Genomic DNA, 15246 nt, shown 5'->3' with positions numbered 1-15246 from the left:
CGTGTCCGTTTCCGATTGGCTATATGAAGCTACTCCTCGTGAGACTGATTAAATACCAACGGCAAATCCGCGGGCCTGCAGTTACTCTTCTCCCCCACTCATCTTCCCTATATACGCATATACATACAGAATCTGTATCTATACACGTAGATTCACACACTGCTTTCTATCCTTTTAATTCTCTTTAAAACCCCTCACATGTTGGTGCCTTTTAGTGCTACTTTTTTACAAATCTGGAAATGGAGGCGGTCAAGCTCTGAGGAATGCAAAGGTTTGTAACCTGATCAACTGAATATATTTATATATATATATATAAATATTTGTCTCTGTGTGTATTGCGTGAGGTTGTATGTTAATTTGTTTGGATCAAAAGGTATTACTGAAATGTAGAAGATCGTGTGTATGTTTGATTTAACTTGGAATTTGGAATCCTTTTTGATTTTGTGTACGAAAGGTTATTGTGATTGTGGTGATTGTTTAACCGCCGGAAATGGGGAAGAAGGAAGAAGGCGGAGGCGGCGGATGGTTTTCTACGGTGAAGAAGGTGTTCAAGCAGTCTCCGAGTAAGGGATTGAAGCCTGACAAGAAGGTTAGTTAATTCATTAATCTGGAATCCTTCAATTTCAGAGAACTGCGATTCTGTGTTTTTAACTTTGTAGCCGTATGTGATAAGGCAAGTGTTCTTTGCGATGCTCCGACGCCATTTTTGGTGTAATCATTGACAAATTATGAACACTGATGAGATTTTATCACTGCTGGATGTTGATCGATTGGTTTTTTCTCTTTCGTGAAAGCCAATCAACGGATCCACAGAGCCGTAGACGAGCCGAACCAAGTCGAGCTTGTCAGGACAAGAGTTTGGCTAGTGTTTGTTAAGAGAATTTGTTATTTTTATTTTTTTTTAAAAATTAAATATATTATATTTATAAAAATATATTTATTTATTAAATATAAAATTATTAATCTTTAATGAATATTGTTTAAAATTCGCGAGAGTTCGTTTGTGAACATAACAAGTTAAAGTTTATGTTTATATTTATATGATTTAGCTTAACGAACGAGATCTTAACGAGCTCAAACAAGCCGAACTGCATTTGGAACATTTACATATGCTAAAATGTCCCCTTCCAACATGCTTTGCAAAGCCTTATTGCTTTCTTCCCAGCCACAGCATCGAATCGAACCACATGTACATCATCCATGTGCTTCTTAAACTTCTGTCCCAATCGCTCCCCACACAGATCATTAATTAGCTATCTTCGAAAAGCCTAAATTATCTTCGAACCGATTAGTTTACATATTATCAGTGTCCTGTGACTAATTAGCAGCTATGGCTGCATAATTTTGTGCAATCACAGAAGCAAAGTTGGGAGAAACGACAATGTGTGGCGCCGGATGAAGTCGTGTCCATCCAGACTCTTCCTGCAGAAAGTTCGCCGAAGAATGCCGTCATCAAGAACAGAGATTCCCCTGCTCATCAGAATCAAGCAATGGCTGTTGCCGAGGCCACTGCAGCTGCAGCCGAGGCAGCCGTTGCAGCTGCTCACGCTGCAGCTAAAGTGGTTATGTTAGCCGGATATCGCCACCATTCGAATGAAGAAAGGGCTGCAACTCTCATACAGTCTTACTACAGAGGATATTTGGTAAATTTAAGCATAACTTTCCCATGATCTAGCTATTACATGTACATATATATATATATATATAGCTGCAGATTTTGTGCTGATTCGGCCAAGTTAGTATGGTGTTAATTTGATCATGTTAATATATATCTTATGGGTAACCAACTTATGTATATACATATCTTAGCATATGTTATGTGTTATAAGATAACATATTATAAATACGTTGAAATATGTATAAATATATGTTGGTCATCCTATAACATATGCTGATCTGGTCAAATCAGCACCATATTGACATGATCAAATCAGCTGATGATCCATATCCTTTATATATGGGGGTTTGATTTGCATATTATAATATTTGATCGCTAATTTGCCTCGGTTGAAATCACAGCATATGTTGTGTTAGTTGAAGTCAGATACTGACGGTTGTTAGACACATTTTTACTATTGAATTCAATGATAGTATGTATTATAGGGACGATTATAATATATTGTAAGTTCACATATATACAATTATAATATATTTTTATAGGCGAGGCGAGCTTTACGTGCATTGAAGGGCTTGGTGAGGTTGCAGGCGCTAGTGCGAGGCCACAACGTGCGCAAACAAGCGCATATGACGATGAGGTGCATGCAGGCGCTTGTTCGCGTGCAGGCACGTGTGCGCACCCGTAGGTTCCAAATGGCTCATGTGGAAGACACTGATGCCGCAGTTCAAAAGAACGAACAACGGCGCAAGAGGGACCAAAGCGCAAATCGGATTCCGAAGAGCCCTTCTAGAAAAGTTCACAGCCCTGAGATGAAAATGGAGCAGCCTCTTGCCTATGCCTTAGCTCACCAGGTTCTGAGTTCATCACACATTATTTTCCTCTCATGTTATTGTCCTAACACGCCAAAAATGTGGGCTAATTTAAATTTATTCGTATTTATAACATGCAGCATCGTCATCAACAACAATTGAACGGGGAACATGTTAGGCCCCGTGGCTACGGGGCGTACAGCCCACAATGGGGTTGGAACCGGCTCGAACGATGGATGGCGTCCCAATCGAATATGCTGCCCGAAACCACCACCGCCACCACGACAACCACCTTCGACAATGAATCAGAGATAACAGTCGAAATGGACTTACCCAACATACCATTGGGCTCGGACAATTTAAGTATGATCCATCGCAACATAGACTATATCATCTCGAGCCCAATTTCATCACGACAACAAAAATTATTGGACTCTAGAGACATCCCGAGCTACATGGCCCCGACCCAATCCCAATCCGCCAAAACAAAACCCCGAGCCCAAGGCCCAACTAGGCAGCCCAGCCCACAAGCCCGGCAATGGAACTCCTCCACAAAGAGAAGTAGCCCTATTGGGTTGGGTTACGAATCGTCGAGCTCTGATGGTCGCTCTTCAATTTATCGACCCAAAACTAATTCATCTTCGAAGGAAAGTCACATTAGACAAACAAAGTTGATGAACAGCCCAGAATCAGTGAGTGAGGATTGGGCTAATTTTAAAGTTAATTGTGGCTGATTTTTACCTTTGTGTGATATATATTTAATATGGTGTGTGATGTTTGGTTTCATTTCTTAACTTCAGCAAATGTAACGAAGCTTTCTTTGTCAAGAAAACATAGCTCAAATATATTGCATATAAAAATTAAATAAATACAAGTCACTATTAGTGTATTATCGTTGAGAGAATTTGTTGTTTGTTTTCTATGAAGTAATTTTAGTGACGTCTTTTGCAAATGTACTAAGTGCAATTTCTTGTTTTATAGTACTAATAGCAACATGGGCTGACAGCTCAGTCTGCCCTACCAGATAGATAATGCCCATCATTTGTGCCCTATTTCAAGATATATATTTGGAGCACCCCACTAAAAAGAATATTCATATTTTAATATTACTCGTAAGTATAATTGATTTGATTGCATTTTTTAGTTTTTATGTTTTCACTATTGAATAATTTATTTTGATTATATTTAAGCTTAGTCTACTATCTAAACATTTGGATTTTTTAAAATATGATTCATTGATATTCATAACAATTTCCAAACAATATTACTTATTTTATCATTTAATTTTATGTTTATTTTTTTATTGTCATAAAAATATTCATATTTCCTTTTTTAATAAAAATATACAATATTTTATATTTTCTTAAAATCGATTAAATAAATATAAATTTAAATGATAGTATTTTTTTCATAAAATATCAAATTAAAATATTAATTTTTTATTATTTTAAAAGGATTTCGACCTTCAGAATTTTCTAAAATTAAATTTTTTTTAGTATTTCTATTAATTATTTTTAAAAAATTTTATATATTCAAACAATCTCAACTAATAAAAAAAACTAAAGATTTAAAAATATCAGAGAAATTAGTTAACAAAACTAATACAGGTCCCAGAACCCGGACACGCAGGCCCGGGAACGGTTACGGCCTATACAATCACCATTTGGCGTTTGAGTCCCGGGACCTGTCAAAAACAAACGCCACAATCGCCACCCTGTCACTGTCACAGGAACTACCGCCGCCACGTGTCAACATCATTTTCACCGAAGCTTTAAAACGACGGCGTCTGATCAACACGGACGGACTCCTGCATATATTTTCGCGCTCTCCCACTCCCCTGATTCCATTCATTGCACTTTCTAGATTTTCCCTTCTCCCTTCTCTCCTCTTTCTTTTTCCGTTTCTTCTCTTTCTTCCCATTTTTAGACCTTCGATTCCTTGCTTCTTCGTCGGGATTCCCGTCCCGCTGATGGAGACTCTGCAATTCGTACCATCAAGGGTGGTACGCAGCTTCAATTTGTCGCAGAACGTGTCGTTGATTTCGTTCAGTGGAGTTAGGCAAGTAGGATTCGCTTCTTCCTTATTGTCGAGGAACAGAACTGTTCAATCTTGTTGCGTTAGAGCGAGATCTTACGCTGAGGATAGGAGTGAAGAAGATTTTATCAGAACGAACAGTGGCGGCGCTCAAGATAAGGAGCAAAATGAGGGGCGGTTACTGGGTGCCGAGAGAGATAGTACTGGTTCTGTTGTAGGATTCCAGTTGATTCCACATTCTGGTGAGAATTTGGAGCTCTTAACATTTGTAGACGTGCTTATCCTCTTTATCGCTTATTGTTTGGTTGTTTTTGGTAAGTTTACTTTCTTGTGTGTGTTGCCTGATATATTCTGTCCATCTGATTGTTCGTAATTGTGTAAGATAAGAGTCGAAATGTGGATATCTTTGGCGTCACTTATGGTTCCCCTCAATGTGGATATCTCTTCGTTGTTCTCACATTCTCACGCACTATCACTTAGCTGTTCATTTTCTGTGTTTATCAGAGATTTACATGTTGAGTTGTAGGCAACTTGCGAATCGTCCCTGTTCTTTATGCATTTGAAGCTGGATTTGTGTTTCTTTACCACACGCGATTCTTTACATTCTTCCATGTTTAGATGGATATATATATCATGATGAATGAGAATTCTGCAGATTTCATCAATGAGTAATGCTTCGCTTCGGATTCAATAATTACATACACATTGATTTAGATGTTCTGAACGCGTGCCTTCTTTTGGCAGCTAGATGCTCTAATTTTTTATGCTTTGGTTTTAATGCGTTTTGTTCGTTTACAAAAAACTGATTAGTAGGATGTAAGGAACAATCATCAAAGACAAGGGAATTCAATTGAATCTCTATAAACTTACATGCATAATTATGGAACAGAATCTTGATCAAGGAGAGAGCAAAAACATGTGACAGAATAATGATATATGTTAGTCGAGCTCATGCTTAGTTTTACTTAATTTTTCAATGGATTTGTTGAGGCAATTCAAACTGACTGGTTAGTCTAACTTCAGCGATTGCTGATGCAAATGTTCTGGAAACACAAGGCAATGTGGCCTCCTCAGGAGGCGAGCTATCTGATGACAGTGAATCAAGTAAAGAAGAACCAACAGCCACAACCTACAGCATTGTTTTTGTTACTGCTGAAGCAGCTCCATATTCCAAGACGGGAGGCTTGGGAGATGTTTGTGGCTCTTTACCTATAGCACTGGCTGCCCGGGGCCACCGGGTAATGGTTGTCAGTCCAAGATATATAAATGAGAGTTCATTGGCTAAATTCGACAACGCTGTTGAATTGGAGCAAAGAGCCCAGATATACTGCTTTGACGGTGTGCAGGAGGTCGGATATTTCCATGAATACAGGGGCGGTGTTGATTGGGTAAATTCAGTCACCTTTCATCAATGAATGATATTTCTTATTATTTTTATTTGGTTTACTAACCACCATTTTTTTTGTGCTTTAGATCTTTGTCGATCACCCTTCCTACCACAGAGCAGGAACTCCATATGGTGATAGTAACGGTACTTTTGGTGATAATCAGGTAAACAGTTGGTTGGAAACTAATTGCTTGGTTTCTGTGACAAGTGATCTTGACAATTCTCTCTGTTGGCCTTTAACAGTTCCGTTTCACTTTGCTTTGCCATGCGGCTTGCGAGGCTCCGTTAGTACTGCCACTCGGAGGTTTCACTTATGGGGAAAACTGCCTATTTCTTGCAAATGACTGGCATGCAGGCCTAGTTCCTGTGTACGGAACGTGACTGTTATATATACTTTAATTATCAAGTGTTGATGATATTTATCTCTTCCATATTTAATTTCAGACTTCTATCAGCAAAGTATCGCCCACATTCAGTGTACCTCAATGCTCGAAGTATCTTTGTGATACACAACTTAGCCCATCAAGTAAGTTCACTCTTCCCCTATGGACTACAGACTTTACATATTAGAATGGACTCTTATGAGATCACATATTTTGTCCCAAGGGAGTCGAGCCAGCATCCACGTATAAGAATTTAGGGTTGCCCAATGGATGGTACAAGGTGCTGGAATGGGTGTTCCCCCCTTGGGCAAGAACGCATGCTCTTGACCCTGGCGAAGCCGTCAACGTTTTGAAAGCTGCAATTGTCACTGCAGACAGGATAGTGACAGTCAGCCCGGTATTCTATCTAGACAACAATAAACATTTCTCGTCATACATAGCCATCGAAGATCAAGGATCTGCCACACAAGCATGTTCAATCCTTTTGTGATTTTAATCAATTTTACGAATTGTATGCTTTCTTCTGCATGCAGGGTTATTCCTGGGAAATAACCACTCCCGAGGGTGGATGCGGTTTACACGAGCTGTTAACTATTCGACAGATGATTTTAACAGGTACTTGCACAATGTTGTTTGCACCCATTGTAGCTTTGTCACAATGGATATTGTGTTCTTGTAGGAATCACAAATGGAATCGATGCTGCTGAATGGAATCCGAGCACGGACAAATATCTTCCTGTTCGGTACTCCATTGATAACCTCGGTCCAAAGGTTAGTTACTCAATCACCTTGTCTGATCATTTCTTCTGAATATTTCTGTGCCAAGCTCTATTTCGTGTCATCACAATTTACTGCAGGCTCAGTGCAAGATTAAACTTCAGCAGCAACTAGGCCTCCCGATTCTTCCCGACTGTCCACTAGTGAGAGCCAATCACATATCTCATTCATGAATTTAATTGCTCGAACAACACTAACTATAAATGTCGGCAGATTGGATTTATAGGGAGGCTTGATTACCAAAAAGGTGTCGACATTCTCCTCTCAGCCATTCCTGAACTCTTACAAGACACAGTCCAAGTTGTAAGACATTAGATGATTTCTTACTCAATGCCATTCGATCATTCAATCTTCGATTCTCACTCAAAAGTGTCGATTTTCAGGTCATGCTCGGATCGGGGGAGAAACAATACGAAGACTGGATGAGACATTTAGAGTCTGTTTACAGAGACAAGTATCGAGGTTGGGTCGGGTTCAACATTCCCATCTCTCACAGAATTACAGCAGGGTAATCCAAGATTTCAACTTCCCATTTATCTTGTTGCCATGATAAAAATCTAGAGTTGGCAATAACGGCCGAACCGGTTTTTCGTGCCAGACCAGCCCAGTCAAGCTCAACCATTAAACTATATGTCAATTTTTGACATATATTTATTTGTTAATATATTTATAAAATTATTCATTTCAAATGTATTTAAATTATAAAACTGGTCCCGGCAAGGCCGATTTGTTTTCAGACCAATTTTTTGTAGGGCCAAGCATAGTTTTTCGTACCGGATTCGAATCGGATTTTTGAGTCGTGCCTAGTTTTGCCAACTCTCATAAAATCCTATCGTGTATTGTGTTCTGCTCTGAATATACAGTTTTGCATTGCAGCTGCGACATTCTTGTCATGCCTTCAAGATTCGAACCGTGTGGATTGAATCAGCTGTATGCAATGCGATATGGTACCGTTCCTGTCGTTCACAAGACAGGAGGGCTTAGAGTGAGATCCAATGCTAAGATGGCTAAGATTTCTATACATTTATTTAGTCAGTCTATAAATGTTTGTTGTTCTTGCTTCTTTAATCAGGACACTGTCAAGAATTTCAATCCATTTCCACCTGGAGGCGGCCCTGAGCAGGGTACAGGGTACGTATGTATTTTATTTGATGTTTTAGTACAAGAATAAAAAGGTATTTTGATGAGATGTTTTTTTATTTTTTTTAAATAAAAATTACTATATTGATGAATATTGTTAAAAATTTTTGTATTTTTTCTTAAACAAAGAGGAACAATAAAGAAATAGTAGATATTTTATTGTGTTACACACTGATCTATGGGGGTTTGGTTGTGCAGGTGGACATTTTCGCCTCTATCTAAGGAATGTTTACTTGCGGTAAGTAACAGAACGTAGATAGTTTTCTTCCCTATAGCGATTGTAGTAGAGGAGCAGATAACAAGTAGCATTTACCAATTAAATGAATATGTACTTATGTATGATTTCTTTAGATTTAGGACAACATACAGATAAAAAGTTTCGGAAATATTAAATTTTTTTGGAAATGGTAAAAATTTAGATTTATGATATGTATTTGTTGAGTAATATTTTTGGATGAAGGTAATGTGTCTTGGATTTGGAAGAACACAGTCTTACTATTTATAAATAGTGTCAAAGACCTTTTTAAAAAGTATGTATATAAATAGAGGCTTGATGTTTCGTCTAATTTTGATATATTGACTAGTGTGTTGTGTTGTGTTGTGCAGACACTGAGGATAGCTATCGCAACATACAATGCCTACAAGAGTTCTTGGGAAGGACTGATGAGGCGGGGCATGGAGAGGGACTCGACTTGGGACAATGCGGCAGCTCAATACGAGCAAGTGTTCGAATGGGCGTTTAAGGACCCTCCCTATCCCGGCTAAAACTAACACAGGTTAGTTGCTTGATTGGTTATAACACTCTTATAACCATAGCATCAATAACCAAAGCATCATCATTTTGCTAGCCTACTAGAAAGGATTCGATTCGATACCATTCATTCACACGTTATAAGAAAATTGGAAGTCTCACAATTAGTTGCGGCTCATAAACTTCTTTCCCAATAAACAAGTTAGTGCATGTTCTTTTTGGATGTCTTCTCATTTTTTTTACTACTCTCTGTTTTGTTTCTTATTACTTTCCTTTGAAATATATATATACACACACATTTAAGGTATAATTGTGATAGACCAAATTAAAATAAAAACATAGCGTGTTTTGTTTTAGATTCCACACTTGCAAATAAAAATATGTAATTATTTTGCTTCACATGAGAACAATTATCTGAAATATAACAATATCTCATATTTCAATTTTATTTTGAACATTAATTTAAATATAATAATTTGTAAAAATATACATATATATAAATTTAGGATATGTTCACCCAACTATAATTTTTCTACACTATTGTCAATTAATATTATAAAAAAAATATACAATATATATTTTTTCCATTAAAAAAAAAAAACAATTATTCAATACAAAATTATTATTATTTTTATATTAAAAACACATTTCTTTATATCAAAAAAACACTAAACAAACAACCCCGTAATGGTGCCTAATAAACAATAATAAGAAATTAAAATCAAATTCAAGTGAACATAACCAAAATTCACTCCTTTTCGATTTCTTTACTGTTCAATTTCCACAATTCTCACTAAATATGATCACTTTCTTTTTCAAAACATTACAGCCAATTCCTAATGACGCCCAAAGTAAAACATTAATCTAATTTCCCATACGGAGAAAAGGACATCGATTGTACACAAAACACACACAACAGCCCTATGTCAGATCATCATTAACAACAACAGCTGCTGCTATACATACTGATAATAACAAAAACAACAACTACTAGTAAATAAAATGCCCACATGCCCTCAATAAAACAGGATATAAAAAAAAAAAAAAAAACTAACAAGTCATAAAATGTGATTATACCTGCCAGAGTATAAGAAAGAGAGTTGCATTAACCACAAGGAGTGAGCTTCTTGTTCCCCGCCCCACGGGGGTTGTCGTCCTTCCAGTCATCCCAAGCTCTTGCCCGGTCCTGGGCAGCATCATCGTCATCATCCTCGTCATCCTCCCCTGGCCTCATCATCGGCTTCTTGTCCTTGTACCAGGCTGAGTTAGCTTCCTCAATTAGCTTTGCATTCTTCTCCTGCCACTTGTTCATCATCTCCATCTCCTTTAAGCCGGCTTCCTCTATGCTCATCGTTGGTAATCTACCAATCATTAATGAATCAGTTCAGACCAATTTCCACTCACTATTATTCTTTTCTTATGCTACATTTACAATCAGGCGGTGTTTCACAATTAAACAAGGTCAAGTACCTATTGTTCTAGCTTGACTCAAACTCAAACATGGTACAACCATCGGCTCAGCTTGTTTAGGATACAAGCTAATATAGTAGCTCAAATTTAACTAGTTGGGCTCAGCTTTGGGTTTGACTCAAATTTTATACAAATTCTTCAATATATAAATTAAATATATTTACTTTTATTCACAATATACTATAAGAAATAGTCAAATTTCAAGTTTTAATTTAAATGTTATATAATATATAAAATAATATAAATATACTATCACTGCCAAAATCAATCGAGCTAAGCTCAAACTTTGCTTGTTTATAGACATAATAATTTTTGAGCTTAAACTCAGCTTGTTTATCTCTATAAACAAGTAAAGTCGACTTGTTAACAAGCCGGGACGAGCTTGACTCGCGAGTTACCCAGTTTGTTTAGCTGCTCTATCCACAAATATATACATATATACCTACCTGTGGTGAGGCTGGAAAACTTTTGCTGCTATTTTTTCCCTCTCGCTTGTTGGGTTTCTGCCCACAAGGCTGGCGGGACCAAATATCATAGGCTGGTGCTTGTGCTCGTGATACTGTGAAACGTTTGCTCTACCCTCCAAGACATCTTGTGCAAAAGTAGCACACGTTATTGGAGCAGCAGGAGTTGTGTATCGAACCCTTGTTGCAGCATCACGGTGCCATGCTTCTGCTTTCTTCGTGCGCTCGTCCAGGGTAGAATGTGAAAATTCATTCTCCCCTTCCTGCAAAAAATTGTCATCAATGGCTTCTTAATGCATTTCAATCATATTTTATAATATTTGCATCGTAAGGTATAGCGTTTTGACCATTGTACTGGAAACTTATGCTCATCCCAATAGCAAGGTACAACACTAGGGATAATTAACGGATATAATCCAGAGAAAAATGAATTTAAAATTTCAAGCAGATAAGATACCTGCGACTGTCTTTCCTTAACAGCAGAAAGCATCTCTTCCTCTTTCTTCAGCATTTCGAGTAAATCAAGTGCCTGTGGAATAAGCAAAAGGAGTGAGACATGCTGGCAGAGATTGTTGATTATAACATGTGCCTGAATTTCGGACCTACCTTGCATAGTGCCAGGGATATGGTAGTAAACCAAGCCTGAGGAGTGAGAAGAAGGAAAACTGTTATTTAACAAATTTAGGGTGACAAAGGGAACATGAAGCCAAATTTAAACAGATATTTGGGGATTGTTATTCGGATTTCCAGTATATCGCCGCAATCTTGATCTGGTTATGGGCACACGCAGATGAGAATATTCCTCTTTTTACCACAATTAAAGTTTGACATAAGTTTTGTCGCATTCAGTCTAGTTATTAATGTAATATTTGGTGCATCATAAACAGAAATTGCCACGTGCAAAATGGAGATGAATTTAAATCCCAGTAAGTACAATGTTCTCTAGAACATTATATATATCTCATAGAAAAAGGTCAAAGGAATTGTTTGAGATAATTAATAAGAAGCTGACCTCTCTTTCCTCTTCTCCGTCATCATCATCCATATCCTCTTCGCCAGCCTCAACAGGAGCAGACAATGCAGATGCTTTTGTTGAGCGCCCACGACGTTCCTTTCGCTCCTTGATTTCAAGCAACTTTGACTCAGCAGCTTTCTGACGTTTAAACCGAGCAATCTGAAATAATTTGATACAATTAGGTACACAACATGGTAGCTGCAGCTTTGACAAAGTATTTTGTTAATAACAATCACACAAGGTGCATTAAAACAAACTCAAACAAACAATATGATCCAAGTCAGAGGGGTAAGAAATTAAACTTTAATCAATGTTCAAGCATACCTTTCTAGCTCTCAGATCAGCAGATGTGTTACCCGAAGCTCTTGCAGATGATTCCAGTTCCTCTTCTGGTACAAGCTCCATTGCCTCACAAAATGAGATAAATTCCTGGTGTGATGTAGGGAGGTGAGATTCATGGTACTTGCGATCCCATTGTTAAATATATAATTGGGAAACCACAACCAGAAACTAACAAGAATGGTATCTTTAAGCACGGTTATAAAGAAATTAGACCTTTAATTTGGCCTGTGAAGTTTTAATAATCTGGATCCTTTCCTCTCCTGTTATTTTTTCCATTAGCTCACCAAGAAAATACGGTACCTGTATTAAGCACCATGGTTATTTTACATCAAATTGAAGGCAAAAGAGCAAAAGAATCTTTCTATTGGTGAAGAAATTCAGTCCCATAGCACAATCTTTTATTAAGTATAGAGATATTGTATTTTGGAGTAAATAAGTTACCCAACAATTCATTTAAACAAACATTAGAGTGATCATGTTTAAACAAGCATGATTTAGAATCTGGCAACTAAACAATGAAATTAAAATTTACGATGTTAACTTCTATGGTTTACCGATAGAATAATAAGACGTTAGATTATGAAAATTATGATTACCAACACACACGAGTTTCTTTTTCTATCATGCATTTTTTAAGGTATTTAAGTAAATAATTTTTCAATGAATTTCAAACATTGAATTAGGCCATAGATCATTCAAAGCTAATGCCCCAAACTCGGATGCAAATGATAGGGTAAAGTTCGCACTATTTCGCCAATTCATACGTCAAAATACTTGGAAACGACAGAAGCACTCACGAGTAGATATTTGAGATTAATAGTGCTGATATCCTCCTTCGTTTCATTAGAAGAAAATAATCCTAACTTCCCAATCATTTCCTCGCATTTCCTCAGGAGCTCACATCCTTTTCTGAGAGTATCCTATAAAATCAACAACAAATCATTCAATAAATCGAAACTGAAAATAATAATTAAAAAACACACACACACGCACACAAATCGACTTATAACAAACGATACATGATAAATCAACAACAAAGAAACCTATATTCCGAAAACAAAACCTGATCCACGGAAGAATCGCAGGCAGATTGATGAATTCTTCGCGCCTGCTCAAAAATAACTGGTAGAGGTACCCCCTCCATATCCAATTCCCAGATTCCGTCAGAAACCTAACAAACACGATACAACCGCAGCTTCTCGAAACCTGAAGATTCAGCGAGTGTTGGAGATCGAACTCTGAAAGGCGCTCTTGCAACAGCGAGCGAAGCCGAAACCCCCAGAGAAAATAAAAATAAATATAAAAACATCGGGTCTGCATCTACAAGAGATATTTATAGTGCCACCTGACCCGATCCAATTCTATCGGACCATTTTATTGGGCTCCGAAAAATCTAGATGGGCCCAATAAATAATCTATTTGGGCTTAAAATAATGGCCCAATATAGATGACCAAAATATCCAAATAAAATTAATGTAATTTAAAATTAATTAAAACTAAAATGCGATCGCTGCTTTATTAATTAATAATTATTATTCCCAAGATTATGGTTTACGTAGAGAATCCGACGGCTGTGTTCTTTCCACGTCAGCAGGACAGTTTCCAAGGGCAGATCTGAGACATTTAAATCGGATCCCTGTACTATTAAATATTATGTTTATGGCCAATAATTTTGAAGACATGTACAGCTTTAGTTAAGCAAAGTCCCTCCTTTACAGGCTTCAGGAAAAGGGAACAGTTTGTAAAAGCTGAGCATCAAAAAAGTCCTCGCTCGCAATATAATCCAAATTGCGGGGTCTTTATTAAATAGTACTAATTTTTATGTGATATGTAGAATATTAAAAAAATATTTTAAAAATTAAAATGTAAAAGTTATATATGTATATAATATATAGTTTTCTTATAGACAAATCTTGTTGCTTTGGAGAATGAGGAGATTCTTCTCTTGATCCATAATTTTTGCGGGTATGCACATTTAATTTTGTGGTCCTTACAAATGAAGTATATTAAATTTTCAACTTCCTTAGTATCGATGTGCCCCTACCTATTTTTGTCCAATGTATGAGATATGGTAACACTAATTGCAAATTACGAAACAACGAGTGGCTGCGTATTTTCTTTTTTTTTTAAAAAAAAAAATCGATTATCATAGAAAAAATAATAATAAAAGTTCACCTAATGTAAATTTTATAACTAAACCCTAACACTTCTAGATTCTATTTGCTTAATATAATTCATCTAATGTAAATTTTCTGAAAATAAAAAATAAATATATGATGTGATATAAAAAGAAAAATATTAATTATCATTAAAAAAATAATAAAAAAGAATTGTTATTTTTTTTCAGTATTCCGTATAGAACTTTTATTTATAGAATATTTTTTAAATAGGTAATAAAAAAAATATTAAAATATTTTTATCGGTTTTGAATATTAACAAAAAAATGTTATTAACATAAAAAATTACTAAACACTAAGGATGTATTCTATTGTAATTTTAAATCAAAAGTAATATATTTTTATTTATTTATTTAGCAAAACAAAATAGTATTCAAATAAAAATAAAAATTAATATTTTATTTTAATTTCAAACTAGTTTGATTCTTTTAATGAGTTATTCTTTTTTTTTTAATGAGTTATTCTTGTTTTAGTAAAATAGTACAAAGGTTAAAATCATAAGTAAAAGTTGTAAATGGCCGCCAGAACTGAATTTGTAATTTTCTTTTAAAAAATGTCATTAAATATATAGTATTACTATCGTTAGTTCTTAAATTAGTTTGCTTCTAATTTTATATTTTAATTTAAATAACATTTTGGCTGAAAAAATAGTACATTAATGCAGAACCATTTATACATATTGACAGCAACAGATCTGCAAGTTGTTCTAAATTCATGAAAAGACATGTAAATTCGCAGCAATGATGATCGAGTAGAAGAAGAAGAAGCAGAGGACTAATTGCAGCTTCATTAGCCATAAATTTCCAATCTTTTTCAGACATCACATATACATACATATATATATAGAGAGAGAGATACACATATACATACACATTTTGT

The 15246-nt window shown here is 36.1% G+C and overlaps 3 protein-coding genes across 7 annotated transcripts; 2 read left to right on the top strand and 1 right to left on the bottom strand.

Moving 5' to 3' along the window:
* The first annotated feature begins 113 nt into the window (after positions 1–113).
* Positions 114–3341, top strand: LOC127256344 (protein IQ-DOMAIN 21-like). Its single transcript, XM_051282317.1, has 5 exons — positions 114–271; positions 455–589; positions 1359–1643; positions 2161–2469; positions 2568–3341. Exons 2-5 carry the CDS (start codon positions 491–493, stop codon positions 3159–3161), a joined length of 1287 nt encoding a protein of 428 aa, XP_051138274.1. The 5' UTR covers positions 114–271; positions 455–490; the 3' UTR covers positions 3162–3341.
* Positions 3342–4023: 682 nt separating this feature from the next.
* On the top strand, positions 4024–9122 carry LOC127256294 (soluble starch synthase 1, chloroplastic/amyloplastic). 2 transcript variants are annotated; one of them, XM_051282217.1, is made up of 15 exons: positions 4024–4703; positions 5518–5849; positions 5935–6012; positions 6092–6216; positions 6293–6374; positions 6455–6628; positions 6765–6846; positions 6911–7002; positions 7089–7151; positions 7222–7311; positions 7392–7516; positions 7885–7993; positions 8081–8139; positions 8347–8386; positions 8755–9122. In XM_051282217.1, the coding sequence occupies exons 1-15, from the start codon at positions 4397–4399 to the stop codon at positions 8911–8913; spliced, it is 1917 nt and encodes a 638-aa protein (XP_051138174.1). In that variant the 5' UTR covers positions 4024–4396; the 3' UTR covers positions 8914–9122. The 2 variants fall into 2 exon arrangements, with proteins under 2 accessions (XP_051138174.1, XP_051138173.1); XM_051282216.1 differs by having other exon boundaries at positions 4026–4703; positions 5485–5849.
* LOC127256295 (PP2A regulatory subunit TAP46) lies at positions 5092–13491 on the bottom strand. 4 transcript variants are annotated; one of them, XM_051282221.1, is made up of 10 exons: positions 13254–13491; positions 12988–13110; positions 12404–12490; positions 12173–12277; positions 11846–12007; positions 11440–11475; positions 11291–11362; positions 10816–11096; positions 9977–10260; positions 5092–5110 (listed from the first exon to the last, which is right to left on the bottom strand). In XM_051282221.1, exons 1-9 carry the CDS (start codon positions 13332–13334, stop codon positions 10005–10007), a joined length of 1203 nt encoding a protein of 400 aa, XP_051138178.1. In that variant the 5' UTR covers positions 13335–13491; the 3' UTR covers positions 5092–5110; positions 9977–10004. The 4 variants fall into 4 exon arrangements, with proteins under 4 accessions (XP_051138178.1, XP_051138177.1, XP_051138176.1 ...); XM_051282220.1 differs by lacking the exon at positions 5092–5110 and adding an exon at positions 6493–6599; XM_051282219.1 differs by lacking the exon at positions 5092–5110 and adding an exon at positions 7842–7964.
* Between the last annotated feature and the right edge of the window lie 1755 nt (positions 13492–15246).

Source organism: Andrographis paniculata, unplaced genomic scaffold (genome assembly GCF_009805555.1).
Source record: "Andrographis paniculata isolate CXL003 unplaced genomic scaffold, ASM980555v1 Contig55END, whole genome shotgun sequence".
NCBI classification, from domain to species: domain Eukaryota; kingdom Viridiplantae; phylum Streptophyta; class Magnoliopsida; order Lamiales; family Acanthaceae; genus Andrographis; species Andrographis paniculata.
This window is presented reverse-complemented; position numbering and strand designations above follow the sequence as displayed.